We start from the raw sequence: 15,714 nt of genomic DNA on the forward strand, positions 1-15,714 counted from the left end.
ATGAGTCAAAGGTCGATGGTGAATTTTTCAATTCCAAATATTAATTAGAGAGCTTCGCAACAGATCCTCATAATTTGGACCACACGTGTCAAGTTGCGTGTACTCATGGTTGACTACCGATTTTCTGCATGCAAGTTATGGACGAGGGACAGTTATACCCTTATACGTACGACGAAGATTCCTCGAGTGGCGATTAATCATTAACAAATCATCACATTTAAATAATTGTTTTTATTGTATAAACATGCAGTTTAATTCGTGGAAGAACTCGCGATGTTAAAGAAAATCATGTAAAATTAAAGATGACGAATTTCCCTAGCCTAATCCTTAGTATGGAAAGATATCTATGAAATCTACATGTCATTCATTCTATTTGACTTCCCTTCGTCGTATAATATTTGTTCGTATCCAAATTCAAATTTGCCATTATTACGAAGTGATTGAGATGAGATATACACGATCTGAAATCATTTAAAGAAAAATCTTGGGAAGACTCGATTTGACCAAATCCATTCAAATCATTATAAGTCAAGTTTTAATTATATCATCGCTTTCAAATGTGGACTAACGTACGTCACAGCAAATATGAATCCACAACGGTGATGACTTTGACTTTTAATTAGTTGGTGGATTTTGCTATCATCAAAATCACTTTATTGATAAGATAAATCGCTTCAATATAGCACAAAAATCAATTATTTTTTCGTAATGTGCATTTAGTTGATAAATCTATAGTGAAGCAAAAGGAAGATTTCACTGATACAAGTAACATAATTCCTTAATTAACACGAGGAGAGTTTAATTATTCTTCATAAAAAATTTCCTTTCTTAAAAAAAAAAAAATCTTTTATAGATTCTTTTGACGATAATCAAAATATCAACCACGTTTCCTAAACTTGGGTAGGCTATTTAAGGTTCCCGCGAATTATCCTTTACGACCACGTGCTTCTTATTTTTAAAGTTTCCTTGTAGATACAATGCATACAAATCAACTCCAAAATCCTCTTTATAAGTACGACAGCAGTCATAGATTTCTCGGACTCGTTTCGATTTCTCTTGCTTCTCTCCTTTTTTTCCCATAGTTTGAAGAAAATCAAGTTATTGATTGAGAATTGATAAATGGACATGGATTGGGTTCGCGGTGAGAAATTGGGTCATGGAAGCTTCGCCACGGTGAATTTAGGAGTGCCCAGAAGCCAGAGTTCTCAGTTTCCTCCGCTGATGGCGGTGAAATCATGTGGGATTTCGCATTCTTGTTCACTGATGAACGAGAAATTGATTTTGGATGATCTTAAAGCTTGCCCACAAATTATCAGATGCTTCGGAGGCAGTTTTTCTTGTGAAAATGGCGAGAGATTGTACAATTTGTTGTTGGAGTACGCTCCAGGCGGCACGCTTGCTGATAAAGTGAAGAACTCCGATGATCAGAGGCTGCCGGAATCCGAAGTTCGGGGATACACGAAAGCTTTGCTGAGAGGTCTTCACTATATTCACAAGTTTGGTTATGTTCACTGTGATTTAAAGCTTCAAAACATTCTCTTGTTTCCGAACGACGGCGTAAAGATTGCGGATTTCGGTCTATCGAAGAGGACCGGGAATGGGATCTCTCCTGGATGCGAATTCAGAGGTACCCCAATGTACATGTCGCCGGAGACTGTCACAGGCGGAGAACAGGGGGCTCCTGCGGATGTGTGGGCACTGGGGTGTGTCGTAGCGGAGATGGTGACCGGGAAACCGGTGTGGCGGTGTTCCAACTTGGCGGCGGTGCTTATGAGAATCGGCGTCGGCGAAGAGGTGCCGGCGATTCCAGGAATATTATCGGAAGAAGGAAAAGATTTTCTTGGAAAATGCTTCGTGAAGGATCCGAGCTGTAGATGGACGGCTGAGATGCTCCTAAATCACCCTTTCGTCCGCGATGTTGAAAATTTTGATGACGTGGCAGATTCGCTGAAAGGCAGGCAAGAAAGTAAAACTACCGTATCACCCTCTCCAAGATGCCCATTCGATTTCCCTGATTGGGAATCACCTGCGGCGTGTTCAGTTACATCCTTACCCGCACCGGAATATTCTCCACAGCCGGCCCTTCCCTTCTCCAATTTGACACCACCAACCACGTTGGAGTGGCTGGGGGAGCTAATGACACATCAAAGTCCCGATTGGTCTGTCTCAGGTGATTGGATCACCATCAGGTGATGGGAACTCACAACGTTTCAATTTAGACATCCATAGAAAATGCTTCAGATTGTAGTGATTGTAAAGATTTATACAACATTCATTTTAATTCAATTCACCGTTCTTCTTGTTTACGTTATCTGTATGCCGATCCTAAGGATTACAAATAATTACTGACTAATTTGGTACTCTTTGATATTCTTGCAAACATTTTATTTACGATTGATAGGATAAAAATTTTAACCATGTGTTTCATGAATTTGAAACTTGTGTTTCATGGGTGGTGGCGCTGGATCTGTTAGGCAACATGGCGCCATTAGGCACAACCTACTTTTGTGATTTGCTGAGAATCTGGGCTTTCTGCTGCAATGTCTCAACCTTGCAAGTTGCAACAACCATTAAATTCAGGATCAAGGTCGCGCGTAGCCAAGTGAAGTAAAACATGAATAATTAAATCAACCTCGAACATTGTTGCCACTTGCCATATAATTATAAATAAAGGAAAATAACCCATTTTCCCATTCGGATTACAAAATGCAAATCCAAAGTACAACTCTTGAAACACTGATATGTTGGACGAGTCTAGCTACTCGACCTAATGTTTTTTTAATCAAATAATATAAAATTCGCAATCCAAGATTGGGACAATGATATTATATCATAATCATTGAAAACGATCGGAAATTTTCAATTTAATTGTACCAAAAAAAGAATACATTTATAAAATAGTAAAGCAGAAACCAACCACATGTTACAAGTTGTGGTAGGGATGAATGTTACGCAAGTTACTATATGCCACTGATCTAGGACTTGCAATTGGGAACATAAATCTCCAACAATATGGTCGGGACATGCATATGGTTGCGAGATACACCCCAACCTCCCTGGATCGGATATATATATTTTTTTTTGATAATTTATTTATTATCTTCGTCGACAGCAATCCCGACTTACTAATAATTTTTTTAAAAAAAATTGGTGTGGTTTGTTAAATTACTGAGATGAAAAGTAGAAAATTTTGTTTTCCTCTCTTGCAAGGTACATTTTATATCATTAGTAGGTCTCTATAATTATTACTAGTTTGTTTTTTTTTTTTTTAATATTTGTTCCCTTGACATTGTTCAATAAAGAATACATAAATCAAAAGAGAACCCCTTAAAAGTTAAAACGTAGGAATGCTCATTCACAAATACACGGTCACTCTCCTAAACTTTTCCGTTATTCCGCCAAACTCAACCAGGCCATTTCCAACGGCCCAATATGCTCTGATATTTCCTCCAGCCCATGCCCAAATAGAAATAAATACAAATATAGTTTGGGCTTAATTGAACGTACATGAGTTCTTCAAAGGAATGACCACATTCATTTTATTTTGGTCTAAAACTACGGAACAATGGACTATTTTGTGGAACTTGGGCTTAACAAGTCGGCCCAATACATAAGCCCTTGCCCGAACCGTGAAATTCAGTGCTAGTGTCACTGGTGCCGCCGGTCTGCCTTCTTTACTACTCAAATTAGAACCTCCGCCGTACAAGGGAATGTGATTCCCCATTAAAATTACAGCAATTGTTCTTTGGCTCTTCCTTGATTGATAAAATCCATTAATCTGCAAAATAACGTAATGCCCACCAATATCAAATCGATGCCTACATACATTGTTAACATATAACTGAATTTGTGCTAAGGGGCTATAATCTATATGATCCAGCGAAATCCGAAAATAAATTATTCTCGATATACTACTCGAGCAGCTTGCTCAGATTAGATTGCTCTTGAAGCTAGACAAATTCGATTGGAATTGGTTGCTCCTTATAGACTTGTCTAGCTTGGATGATTATGTGAGGTCCGCGTGATCAAACGACTCTACTTAGTTGTATTCTTAAACGATAGACATAACGGTTGCTTATGGATCACGTTATCTAAACTCTTGAGCTCTTCTATAAAGAAATCGCGCAACGTTGTCACAAAATATAGAAAAAAAAGTTACAAGAAAATTGCTGAACCTGAATCTTACCGCCCCACTCGCCAGCGAGAGTTCGGAAAAGAAAAGATCCAATGGCGTGGGTGACACATGAATGCCGAAGAATGTACCCGTGTTTCGAAATATCAACTTTACCGTAGAATTCATGGTCACCATTTCAGTTCCGACGCCGGCGAAATCCGAGCCGGCATGGATCATGAAGTCATCAAAAAGTATGCTCTGCACCAAATGTTAAACAAATACAAGATCATTCACATTTATATATAATAAACCGACTTTCAATTATTATTATTATTATTATTATTATGTGTGTAAAATTTTTGTTACACTTGCTTACCTTCATAGTAACAACAGGTTTCTGATTCCTGCTGGCTCCCCACAAGATCAAAGCAAAGAAAGAAAACAGCACAAAAAACCCGACAACGAATGCCACCATATAGCACCGTCGTGACACTCCTCCTCTACGGCCGCCTTCCTCATCCAGCAAACCCTCCTCTTCGATCGCGTCAAAATCCTTCTCCGGCTTGCGGCGGTGGTTCCGTCCAGATCCGTTACTAGATTTCTGTGAGCCTGGTTTAAGCGAACCAGAGTACCGAGTCGACGACGAGTCCCGGGGGTGGCGACCCGGAGATCCCATCGGGCTGAGGATCGGCGTCGAGTGGAATGAGTTGGTCGTCTTCTCTCCATCGTGGGAGTCCCTCGATGGGCTCTGCACGTAGTACACAGCCAGATTCGGCGAGGATGCGGCGAGGCTGGTCACATCGGAATCGGTTGTCCCATGCATTGACATTGCTTTTTCTGGACTGTAATTTTTGGTGGAGGAGGAAATAGGAAGCGGAAATGGGAATCTGATGATCAATGGTTGGATTCGATTGAGGTTTATGTTTCTGAATCTTAATTTATTGGCGGAGTGTATAAAGTCTAACCTGCACGTTGTGTGCGCGCGTTTAATGTTTTATGTTTCCACTCGATCTTACTTACTAATGCGGTGACAAATGAGCAACCGGATTAGGGTTGGCACAGGTCGAGTTATTCGGGTTAGTTTTTAGTTGTATTTTTATATCCGAACCTAACCCGAAATAATGGTTCAGGTATTACCAGATTTTTAAATTTTTTATTAAATTACTTTTACAGTTTTTATATACTTAAAATAAAAAAAATACCGAAATATCAGTGTATTGTTTCATCAACAAAAATAAAAAAATTCAATTAAGTTTATAATATTATCTATAAATTAAGATTTTAAAAATAATACGATACCCGAATTTTCTGATTGAATATCAATTTACTACTCGATACTTTTTCGACCTGGTATTTTTTTTTAAATCAACTTTTGTTTGTATGCATTAAAAGAAATTCGGGTATTTTTAAAATTTGTATTCATCTCATTCAAGTTATTATTTCCATATTATGCATTTATACCATTGATTAAGCGAGAGACACTAATACTTAACTAATTTTGATGAAATATTTTTTAATTTCCAAAATTACCCCTCACACATTTTATTACAATATATATAATTTTGTTCTTAATTTAGATTTTTCAAAAAAAAAATAAAAATGATTATGTTTTATTTATTAATTATTATTTATTTTGTAGACTGAACGCTTGCCGTTTTACTAAAGATTATAGTTTGTAATAATTGTACAACTGAAATCATTTCAATCGTACAACAATCCAAAATTCACGTTTTGATTGTTCTACCCAGCATTGACAATTATAGCACCAACAATTTCCCTCCCAATATTGTACTTCTTACAATCAATGAAAATCGAACATGTGACATTGATTCTGATATCAATTTGTAAAACCAAACGCTTGTCATTTTACCATAAGTTATAGTTTGTGGCAATGGTGCAATAAATATTTAAAATTGTACAACAACTTAAGCTTCATGTTTCGATTATTTTACCCAACAAAAATAATTATCGCACCCAACATATTTATTTTTTATTTAATATTATAAAGTATTGTTAAAATATTTTATTTCATAATTATAGAAAATTAATCTTCTTAAATCTCATGTCATATTTAATTTTATAAATATCATAATTAAATTTGAGAAATAACATACATGCAACATATTATATTTAAAATATGTGCAACACATAATATTTATGTGTTATAATATTCACACAAGATGGAGCTAGCTAACAGTATCGCCCAACTCACCAATGCGATTTTAGCATGCTCAACAATCCATCGAGAAATTCTACACGTAAAATAAGCCGTGGGAACGTTGGGGAGTAGAGTATTCGAGGATATATAATACACAGAGCTAGGGATGTAAATGAACCAAACCGTTTGTGAGCTATTCGAAACTCGATTCGATAAAGGCTCGTTTGAGCTCGTTTAATGAGGCTCGTTAAGATAGACAAACCAAACTCAAGCTTTACAGTATTCGACTCGTTAGCTCGTGAACATGTTCGTTGATAAGTTCATGAGTAATCTTTTAGATGAAAAAATAATAATTTTGATATTTGATTTATTGATTTTGCATATTATTTATGAAATATATAGAAAAATTTATTAAATTTATTTATTATAATAAATTTACAAATTTTAATAAAATAATATATTTTTCTTTAAATATATAATTTATTTTTAATTAATTTATTGAAAATTTAAATGTATAATGCATATTTATTAAGCTTGTTTAGGCTCGATAAAGGTTTGAATAAACTCGTGAGCCATGCATATATTCGTTAAATAAAGCTCGAGCTCGGCTCGATTATAAACGAGCCAAACTCAAACATTCAAGAGTTCGGCTCGGCTCGACTCGATTACATCCCTACACAAAGCGAGCAAGAAACCAAACCCTCTTCATCTTTGGACTCAAATTACAGAAATGGATTCGAGGATATTAGAGTATCCCATTTCACTGACAGTGAGATTTTGCCAGAAGTTGTGGACTATTATGCAGTTGATGATCCTAAAATGGGAGCTTCAAGGGATTGATCCTCAGTATGTTTCTCTGTTCTCACAGTGACTTTAATCTGTTGTTTCTGAGTTCAATTAACAAACTAGATATATATTTTATAAACAAATTAAATTAAATGAGACTTCCTTCCATTCTGTATTATATATACATGCATTGAAGTATATATGATTGGTGGTATTATATATATATATTTGCCAATTTAACGTTCCAGCTTTTGAACATGAAATATATAGCAAAAACTCAAAACTGGGATCCACTGATCGATTAACGTAGCTGCTGCTTGGAGAAGTTCTTGCATGGTATGTACAAACAGACTCACCCCAGGCAAGGCAACGACATTTCTATTAATTAGCTACAACTAATGTTATTAACTAAATTTCTAGGGTTCAGTATTACCCAAATGGATAAGCAATTTCATTACAGACAATACTTCCAGGTCGTGTCTTGGTTAATTTCAAATATATCAATCCAAACATAATCGTCGATTTTAAAATTTTATATATTGATTTATATAATTCATGATGTTTATGTTCTGGTTAAAACACAAATTAGAGTTTTCTATTACCAGGGATCGTGTGACATCTGCTACTAATAACAATCTAAAAGTTCAGTATCAAGGGAAAGAAAAAGAACACTTACATTAATTTAACAAGAATATCAATCCAAGTGATCAGGATTTTCTGTCTTGTTCACGTAGCCGCGAACTGGTGTATTTCGGTTTGACAATGCAATTAATCATCGACGACAAATCCTTCCCCATTTACTGCAACTCTCCAACTGGTGCTTCATTGAGCCACAAGGAATGAATGAAGTCATATAACTTTGCACTTACACTAACCTGCTCACCACAAAATGCTATAAACCAGTGAGAAGCCCAAAAAATCATGAAAGAGAAGCTCGGAAATCATGAAACAGAAACGATGAAATCTAATTTTCCAAGGAAAGCAATATATGTCATTCAAGGTTGTTGCCTTGTAAGGTGTCGGATTCAGTCTTCGCATGTGGTCTGGTCGCATCTGTTCCAGTTGTTTCATACACTGTTCTCTAATCTGTTTAATTGGCAGCAACTCTTCTCTATCTTTTCCTGCATATTTGTTTTCACACAGAAACTGAATATATAAAATATATCATGAAAAATGAACAGATGAGTAAGCGATCCAAACACCATGGCAAAGAGGGACTGAGAAGAGACACGCAGTAGGCATCGATTTTCTGGTGTTCGTTTTCCAGCCAATACTCTTATCTATACATTATGCACACTTTAAAGTGAGCGGCACTATGAATTGAAAAGCAGATATGAAATTATGAAGGGCTCTCTATTTCTAGTCAATCTTGTGCCTAGGCCCGTAAATAAATGCAACTTCAAAAAGGCCATGAATGATTCGCGACTAGGGCAATATCGGGTCTAGTACTAGTACCAATGAGAGAAGCATGCCAAAAATATCTCTCCAAGTCTCTCTTCCCCTTCCCCTGTCATTCTTTTTTTCCTGGAGCCCACCCAAGCTCGAATTTGGAAAATTATGTGATACAACTTAGCGGAAAGTATCACCCAACGAAAGCAAAGATTTTTCAACTTCACCCATGGTTAATTCCTTTGGAATTCGTTTTTTTGATTTGTTCTTGGGCAACATAAATTAGAATTGCCGAGGAATACACATGCACCCAGGAATACTTCTTGAACTATGAAAAGAAAGTATCAATGCTGGCACGAAATTCGAAGCACATGCAAAAGCAGAGGCAACTCCATTGAGATGCTAGTGTTGTAGCAGATGTAACACAAGAAACTAGAAAATCTTACCTGATCTGCCCGGCCAAAAGCACTTCATTAGCTCCTCTACGCGCTGTGGAACAACATATGCTCTCTTGGATTCACTAAATGGATGGCGGCATAAAATTTGTTCACCCAGCTTCATATTGAAAAGAATAAATCCATAGATTAGAGTAGATAAGCGACATTGGTGCTGTCTAAAATCCAACTCCTTTCCTGGCGAACTGACACAACTCTTAACAGATTTTTCTATTCTATTAATCAAACTGCTTTTTACAACAACAGTAAGCAGCACGAATGTTACTAATATTGTTAAATATTGACAATAAATATATTGAGTAACCGTAATTTTTTAAAAGAAAAAATGGAAATTTTGAAGAACACACCTTTGGAGGTGGTTCGTTTTCCCTCGTCATAATGTCAACAAGAGGGTAACCTTCTTTCCCATACAATCTGTAGCATTGTTTTTTGCATGGGATGGAGACCTGAAACCAAAGGATATATGAAAAATTGTCCACGATAAAACAATCACAAAATATCACACGAACCAATCAAACCTTTGAAATGTCTTCTGAAAGTTTGATGCGAGGCTGGTTGTTTATTTCAACCATCTTGAAAACAACACCAAGAGCAGGTTGAGCAATGCAAGTTACCAAATGAGTGCCAATTCCAAATAAATCTACTTCGTGACCCTGGGGAAAAAAGAAATATTGGAAAAGCAATATATATAAAATCTATGAAATTTATCGTCAGTCGTCTTAACCTGTTTGTTTAAAGCATCTATAGTTTCTTCATTAAGATCATTACTGGCTGTGATGGTAATTTTTCCAAAATTTGGCACTTCGAATTCCTTCTCGATGGCCTGAAAGATCTTTCGAGATTCGCAAGAAAGGTAGGCAAGATCACCAGAATCCAATCGGATACCTAGTGCCTTATATCTACAAAAATACATTGAAAAATGAAGGTGTTAAAATAAAAACAAATCCATGGCCCGACAAGCCTGGTAATATTAACTTGCGTGATAACGAAATATTATCATCTAGACGTCCTTAACGGTCTGTAATCAAGGTGAACCCAAATGGAGACACTAAATCCTAGTTCATTATACATGACTGTTGTCACAGAGATAAAATACAGGAAAAAAAGGATAAGACTTTTGGACGTACCCCAAATCATTTAGAGCTAGAGCAACTGCACAAAAATTAGGAATACCACTTTTCATAACCTGTTAAAAACATCGAATTGCTCAAAGAAAACCTCAATATATTTGCAATGCAGAGAGAAACAAGTGATCAAATGGAAATGGAAATTGCGTTTTCTAAAAATAAGATCCAAACTTTACATGATAAGATAAAAACCTCAAGGAGAAAATACTAAAATAAGGTGGATATCGGAGGAATTCCAAGAAAAACTGAATTGAATATTCAAATTCTCAAGTCTCTTTTATCTCATGATGTTCAATTTGGATAAAAAAAGTTAACCACTAAATATACAGCAGAGGCCACAGGATGCATTCATTGGGTTGCCTTGAGTTAATGTCAAGTCAAATACAGCAGAGTGACCATCTTACGAATTTCTGTAAAAGTTGTACAATAGTTTCAATTCTTGCAACTTATTCATATGATATAATCATAATTTTTATGAAATTAATACATAAAACAAACATTCAGCGAGAATTGAGTGGTTCTGGCAAAACGCAGTCTCGTAAAACAAAAATTAGTTTAACAGGTTTTGTTGGGTAAATAGCCTAAATGGTTGTGGAGATACTTACATCATATGTGTCAACAAGGGCCTGAAAGTTTTTGGGGAAGGCAAGCGCATATGTGGTGAAAGCAGCAACCTCGCTTTGATTTGTTTTGAAAGAATTTCCACCTAATATATGTGACCGCTGTACAAAGCAAACATCAAATCAGCCAACATACGAACTCAGCCTATAATGGATCTTCCACAGCTTGAGTAGCTACTAAATTGATTGAATTGAGTAACGACATAGTGTTATGGCACCTCTGATACATTAAAGCGTGATGGATTTAACAGTCAAACCTTGGAGGATCCCTAAATCAAAATCCTGATTCCATCCCCAAGTTAATGATTCCATCCCATCTAACCACTCAATTCTCGCGTGTCAAAACTAGTAGATCCACTGACCTTGTAACAACATTTCGAGACGAATTTTTCAGGATGTTATATTAAGAGTCAAAGTGTCATTTTCGGCACGTTCTTTATGAGCTTATTTGCACAGAGGATATAAGGATGTAAAAAAAATCTTGGTGAAAGATGGAACAAGGTCAGTTGATCTACGATTTTTTTGCATATTATAAACATACAGAGACTAGAGAGGCAAAAACATTGATATGGATGCAGATTTTATATTGAGTATAGAAAAAAAAATTATTGCAAAGAAGTAATGAGAAATCCAGTGCACCTTTAGTTTACTTAGCCACGCTTGCACTAAACTAACGAAATCCTGACATATATTTGAGCCATCATAGCTACGGAGTGATTTCTCTGAGATCTGATCAGGACTCTGCAAATTACTTGATTCAGTTAAATGATAGATGAAATTGTCCTAGGAGCATATCGACACATAAGGAGGAGTTTGAACTAAGGTTTACACAACTAGTGGATCATGTATGTAGAACAGGAGTGAATACAGAGCCAAAACCAGTTTTTATAGCCATAACAGATTTGCTACCAATCTTTGAGGTGTAGATTAGAGTTCACAAAAAATGCATTTACATGAGGTCTTTTTAAAAAATGGTTTAAAAAGCATTTTCTTTTCAAGTCAAAAAATGTAAGTAACGGGCTTCCAGTTTGAAGTTTGAACCTTCTATCAAAAAATAAACGAAAAAATATTCTCTATTATATTCAAATATCAAATCAGTTTCTACTTTTATCATAAAAGAAACTAAGGAATGGTTTCTGTATCGAAACTGATTCTAAATGCAAATGGCTCAGAGAAGGGTGAGCCTGCTCTGCCAAATAAAGATTATGATGCTTAATATATTGCACAACCAAAGGAAAAATTGTTCCCCATATGATAATTAATCTGGAGTTAACTGTTTCCAACCAAAACATGATTATATAAGATGCGTATTTTATGTAGGATTACCAAAAAGGAGCAGACGAAGGCATGGGAAAGTGTTCCTCTGAGTGGGATTCCATATAATTTTCCAGCAGTAACGTTGCTGTTAGAATGCAACAGCAAAAGTAGATTAGCATGAATAATGAGTTCCAAACTTTTTTTAAAGGCTAAAAGGAGATGTATCATAACTACTTAGGTTGATGATAAGGGATAAATACATACTCAACATTTACACACTAAGTTTTGAATAGTTGGCCATTGTAGCCTATTGAGTAGTAAACGATTCAAACTCAATCGTTATGATTATGTGGTGCGTTATTATTTGACATATTCACTAGTTTTATCTCGAGTCGAAGATCAAGATGAAGACTTATTCCATAGCGTGAACGATGGATTTTACCAAATATTTTTGAGAAACAAAAATATAATAAACCAGAACAAATCACTAGATACCTACAGATGTTCTGGTTGATTTAGTTTAAGCCAAAAACAGCAAGTAAAACTCAGTGCCTCTGTGCAAGTTTCATCATTAGGTATAGAACGGCACCACTAGATGCAATGGATAACCTTGACAGCATGATCAATTGACACGTATGAATGTTAATAATGGAAATATGAATTCTAAATTTTCATAAAAATCACCTTGTGGCATCAAATCCGCCCATGTAGCAATATTTTGATGCTCCTACACCACCATCAGGGCCCTGCATGAATGTGATAACCACTAGCATTCCACACTATGAAAAATTCGCACTCTGAAATGAAACAATTTGGACAATTTATGAAACCTGTGCCCGTCGCAGCCCGTATTCAATGAGAAGTTTGGATTTCCCGACAACAAAACGATGCCTTGCAGCATTTGTAGCAACTAGAGATGCATAGTTTATAAGATTTACAAGCGGGGTTTCGAGCAGTTGAACCACCTAAAAAGGTGAAGATAATTCGATTGGTCAGAAAAATCTCATCTTGAGAAAGGATGCTGATTAAAGCGATACTAAGAACAAATCACGATGTAAATAGATTTTCGCTAAATAGCAAAAATAATTGCCTAAAACTTACAGCAACGGGCCCTTCAATCCTCACCAACGGTATTTTCGGAAATACAACGAATCCTTCAGAAATAGCGTATAATTCCACGTCGGAACAATCTGTGTTTCGAAGGTAGTCAAAGAAGCCAACCTAAAGCAAAACAATTAATGTCTATAAACGTCACAGATCATCAAGAAACGTGAGCTTGAATGATAAAACTTTATTTCCTAACTAAAGGTCAGAGTTTTAAAGAAAATAAACAGTGATGGAACAGAAGATTTGTCACAACTAAAACTATATGATGCTATGAAAAAAAAAACTTTATGCTCAATAATCAATATAACATCAATATTACCAAATAGTTAAACTCCGAAATAAACTCAAGAAAATCGTATACCTCACACGATGGAGGCAAGGATGATCGGATAAAAGAAATGTCATCCTCTGTAAATCTAAAGTTAGCAATTAACTTTATGCACTCTTCAAGGCCAGCAAAGACTGTATATTCACCGCCGAAAGGGTTTCTTCGGAAATACAGGTCAAACCTGAAGATTAAGCATAGATACGAATCATAACTATTTTGAACACAAGACAGCTAAATTTTGAATTTTTCTCTCTTGTTGATCTTGCAAACTCTTCCTCAGGAGGTGTTCTCTTGACAAAATTACGAGATTCTAAATTCAAGATGACAAAAACAACCATCACCTTCGCATTAACTAAAAATAACTCAAATCTGCTGATTCTTGCCAGTCAAATTTCGTACTAAGTTCTTAGAAGAAATTGTTTAGTCAATAGAAGGAGAAGAGCATTACACAGCACGTTCCTGGTGCTTCCCGGCTTTCCAGTAAGCGTAGGCCATGGTGAACTGATAGAGATCCGTCAACAGAGGCGTCACCATTGGATTGGACGGCCGGTCCACCGCGTCTGCGCGCTTGTTTTCCTTCTTCGGCCCATTTGCCACAGGCACAGCCGCCGTCGCCGCCATTTGTTGTTACTATTAAAGAAAATCCAATGCAATTGAGTATATATGCTTTAGATCGTTAAAATTGAGGGTTGCTGAATAACTGAATGAAAATACAATCAGAACATATTTTATAGATATAGATAGATAGTTAGAGATACGAGGAACGAACGATGCTATCCATGATGAACACCAACCGTGCACGTAATACGTATATATACATTTGTTTATAAACAATTAATGTGACACGGTCCAAGTGTAACCCACCTGGACAATCCATTCTCCATTTTATAAAAATATTTTCAATTTTATATACATCTATAATACATATACGTATCTCAAGAACATGTAAATCTTTTAAATATACACCAAGGTCTTCCCACCACCCTTCTTCCTCCTTTAGCCCTTGTAATTATTTATATTATATGTCCAAATGGGTCTTGTAAGATAGTTCAGGATGAACGCTGGCGACATGTTTAACACATGCAAGTCAGATGGAAAGTGATTATAAAATATATATATGCAATCGTTTTTGGATTATAACTAGAACATCCTCTTTTCTTTTTCTGGATAAACTTCACCTACTCAACCATTTTATATAAAATGATAGGCTTAGCCCATTTTGAGATCTATAATCATTTAGTAGCTAAATGAAAATATTCATTTTAATATTATTTTATATAAGATGTTTTGATAAACATCGGAATTAATAGCAAAGAAATATTGATGGACGACATGTATTTCGTTTGAATTCATATATTCGAACGAACATAATTCATAAAAATGTACAGGGAGTATTACTTTTAGTGTAGTCTAGAAAAAGCCATTTTAAGGATGATATACTAAAACAGCATTGTAATAATAATAATAATAATAATAATAATAATAATAAAAGGCATTTGGTTCTAATTCTATCCATTTCCCCAAAAAAATAAAAAATGAAACCAAATGGGGGGCCGTTGAAGGTGGGCTTTTACCCAACATTTTTGGGCTGATCGATGAAATCAAGTTTGGGTTACATGCAAACCAACATCGGTGATTTCGAAACGACTTTGATCAGTTTAATATCGTCAATAGAATTATAAGGATGAGATTAATAATAATAATTATTAAACATGTGATTGGATAAGATGAAAAGTCGATGAGATGCTACTCTTAGACACAGTTTGTCTCGGTGGTTGAGAGAGGGATTAGATGACACATATTGTCTCACCCCTTGTTTCTTGGGGTTTTTGAGGGGAAAGAAGTGTCCATGAGCCTGATATTAAAGACTTAAATCTCAATACAAGATACACCACTAGGCACTTGAGATGTGTTCTCACGTCTTGTACAGTGTTCTGGATTTTCATAGAATATCCCCACATGGCCCTCATTTAATTCTACTGAAATTAGGCTCAAATAAAAAACAACTTAAAATAGGGAAAGAACCCTAGATCTGGCCACTCGTTCGGGAAGGAGAAAGCTGAACAACAAAGAATGGGGACAAAAAAGTATCAAATTAGTGTGATCCAAGAAGAAGATTCATTCGCTTTCCGATAAAAGGTTTGACCGAGCGACGGGATCGTGAAGAAAGCATTGTCGAAATACATCTTTTTTCGTCAAAAATACTGGTGAGATGGTCATATTTTAGAGCAAGGGCGGAGCTATGGCTCAATTTTTTTAAAAAAAATTTATATGTAAATTTTCTATAATTTTGAAATAATATGATATTAGCCCGGATAGATCAATTTAAAATATTAAAAAATTTTAGAGTTTAAAATTCTAGCCCGGGCGGAG

General features: G+C 35.8%; 3 protein-coding genes across 4 annotated transcripts; 1 reads left to right on the plus strand and 2 right to left on the minus strand.

Moving 5' to 3' along the window:
• Window positions 1-970: 970 nt before the first annotated feature.
• Window positions 971-2,311, plus strand: LOC142546634 (mitogen-activated protein kinase kinase kinase 20-like). The gene has a single exon (XM_075654459.1). It carries the CDS (start codon window positions 1,120-1,122, stop codon window positions 2,191-2,193), a length of 1,074 nt encoding a protein of 357 aa, XP_075510574.1. The 5' UTR covers window positions 971-1,119; the 3' UTR covers window positions 2,194-2,311.
• Window positions 2,312-3,358: 1,047 nt separating this feature from the next.
• On the minus strand, window positions 3,359-5,289 carry LOC142544788 (uncharacterized). Its single transcript, XM_075651824.1, has 3 exons — window positions 4,491-5,289; window positions 4,187-4,372; window positions 3,359-3,778 (listed from the first exon to the last, which is right to left on the minus strand). The coding sequence occupies exons 1-3, from the start codon at window positions 4,941-4,943 to the stop codon at window positions 3,494-3,496; spliced, it is 924 nt and encodes a 307-aa protein (XP_075507939.1). The 5' UTR covers window positions 4,944-5,289; the 3' UTR covers window positions 3,359-3,493.
• Window positions 5,290-7,631: 2,342 nt separating this feature from the next.
• LOC142546635 (nicotinate phosphoribosyltransferase 1-like) lies at window positions 7,632-14,121 on the minus strand. Of its 2 annotated transcripts, XM_075654461.1 has the most exons (15): window positions 13,790-14,118; window positions 13,375-13,522; window positions 13,008-13,127; window positions 12,737-12,871; window positions 12,591-12,652; window positions 11,976-12,051; window positions 11,289-11,390; window positions 10,635-10,751; window positions 10,030-10,088; window positions 9,627-9,801; window positions 9,421-9,555; window positions 9,250-9,348; window positions 8,894-9,002; window positions 8,067-8,179; window positions 7,632-7,933 (listed from the first exon to the last, which is right to left on the minus strand). In XM_075654461.1, the coding sequence occupies exons 1-15, from the start codon at window positions 13,960-13,962 to the stop codon at window positions 7,856-7,858; spliced, it is 1,701 nt and encodes a 566-aa protein (XP_075510576.1). In that variant the 5' UTR covers window positions 13,963-14,118; the 3' UTR covers window positions 7,632-7,855. The 2 variants fall into 2 exon arrangements, with proteins under 2 accessions (XP_075510576.1, XP_075510575.1); XM_075654460.1 differs by having other exon boundaries at window positions 7,632-8,179; window positions 13,790-14,121.
• Window positions 14,122-15,714: the final 1,593 nt, after the last annotated feature.

The sequence above is a fragment of the Primulina tabacum genome, chromosome 5, assembly GCF_025594145.1.
Source record: "Primulina tabacum isolate GXHZ01 chromosome 5, ASM2559414v2, whole genome shotgun sequence".
Taxonomy (NCBI): domain Eukaryota; kingdom Viridiplantae; phylum Streptophyta; class Magnoliopsida; order Lamiales; family Gesneriaceae; genus Primulina; species Primulina tabacum.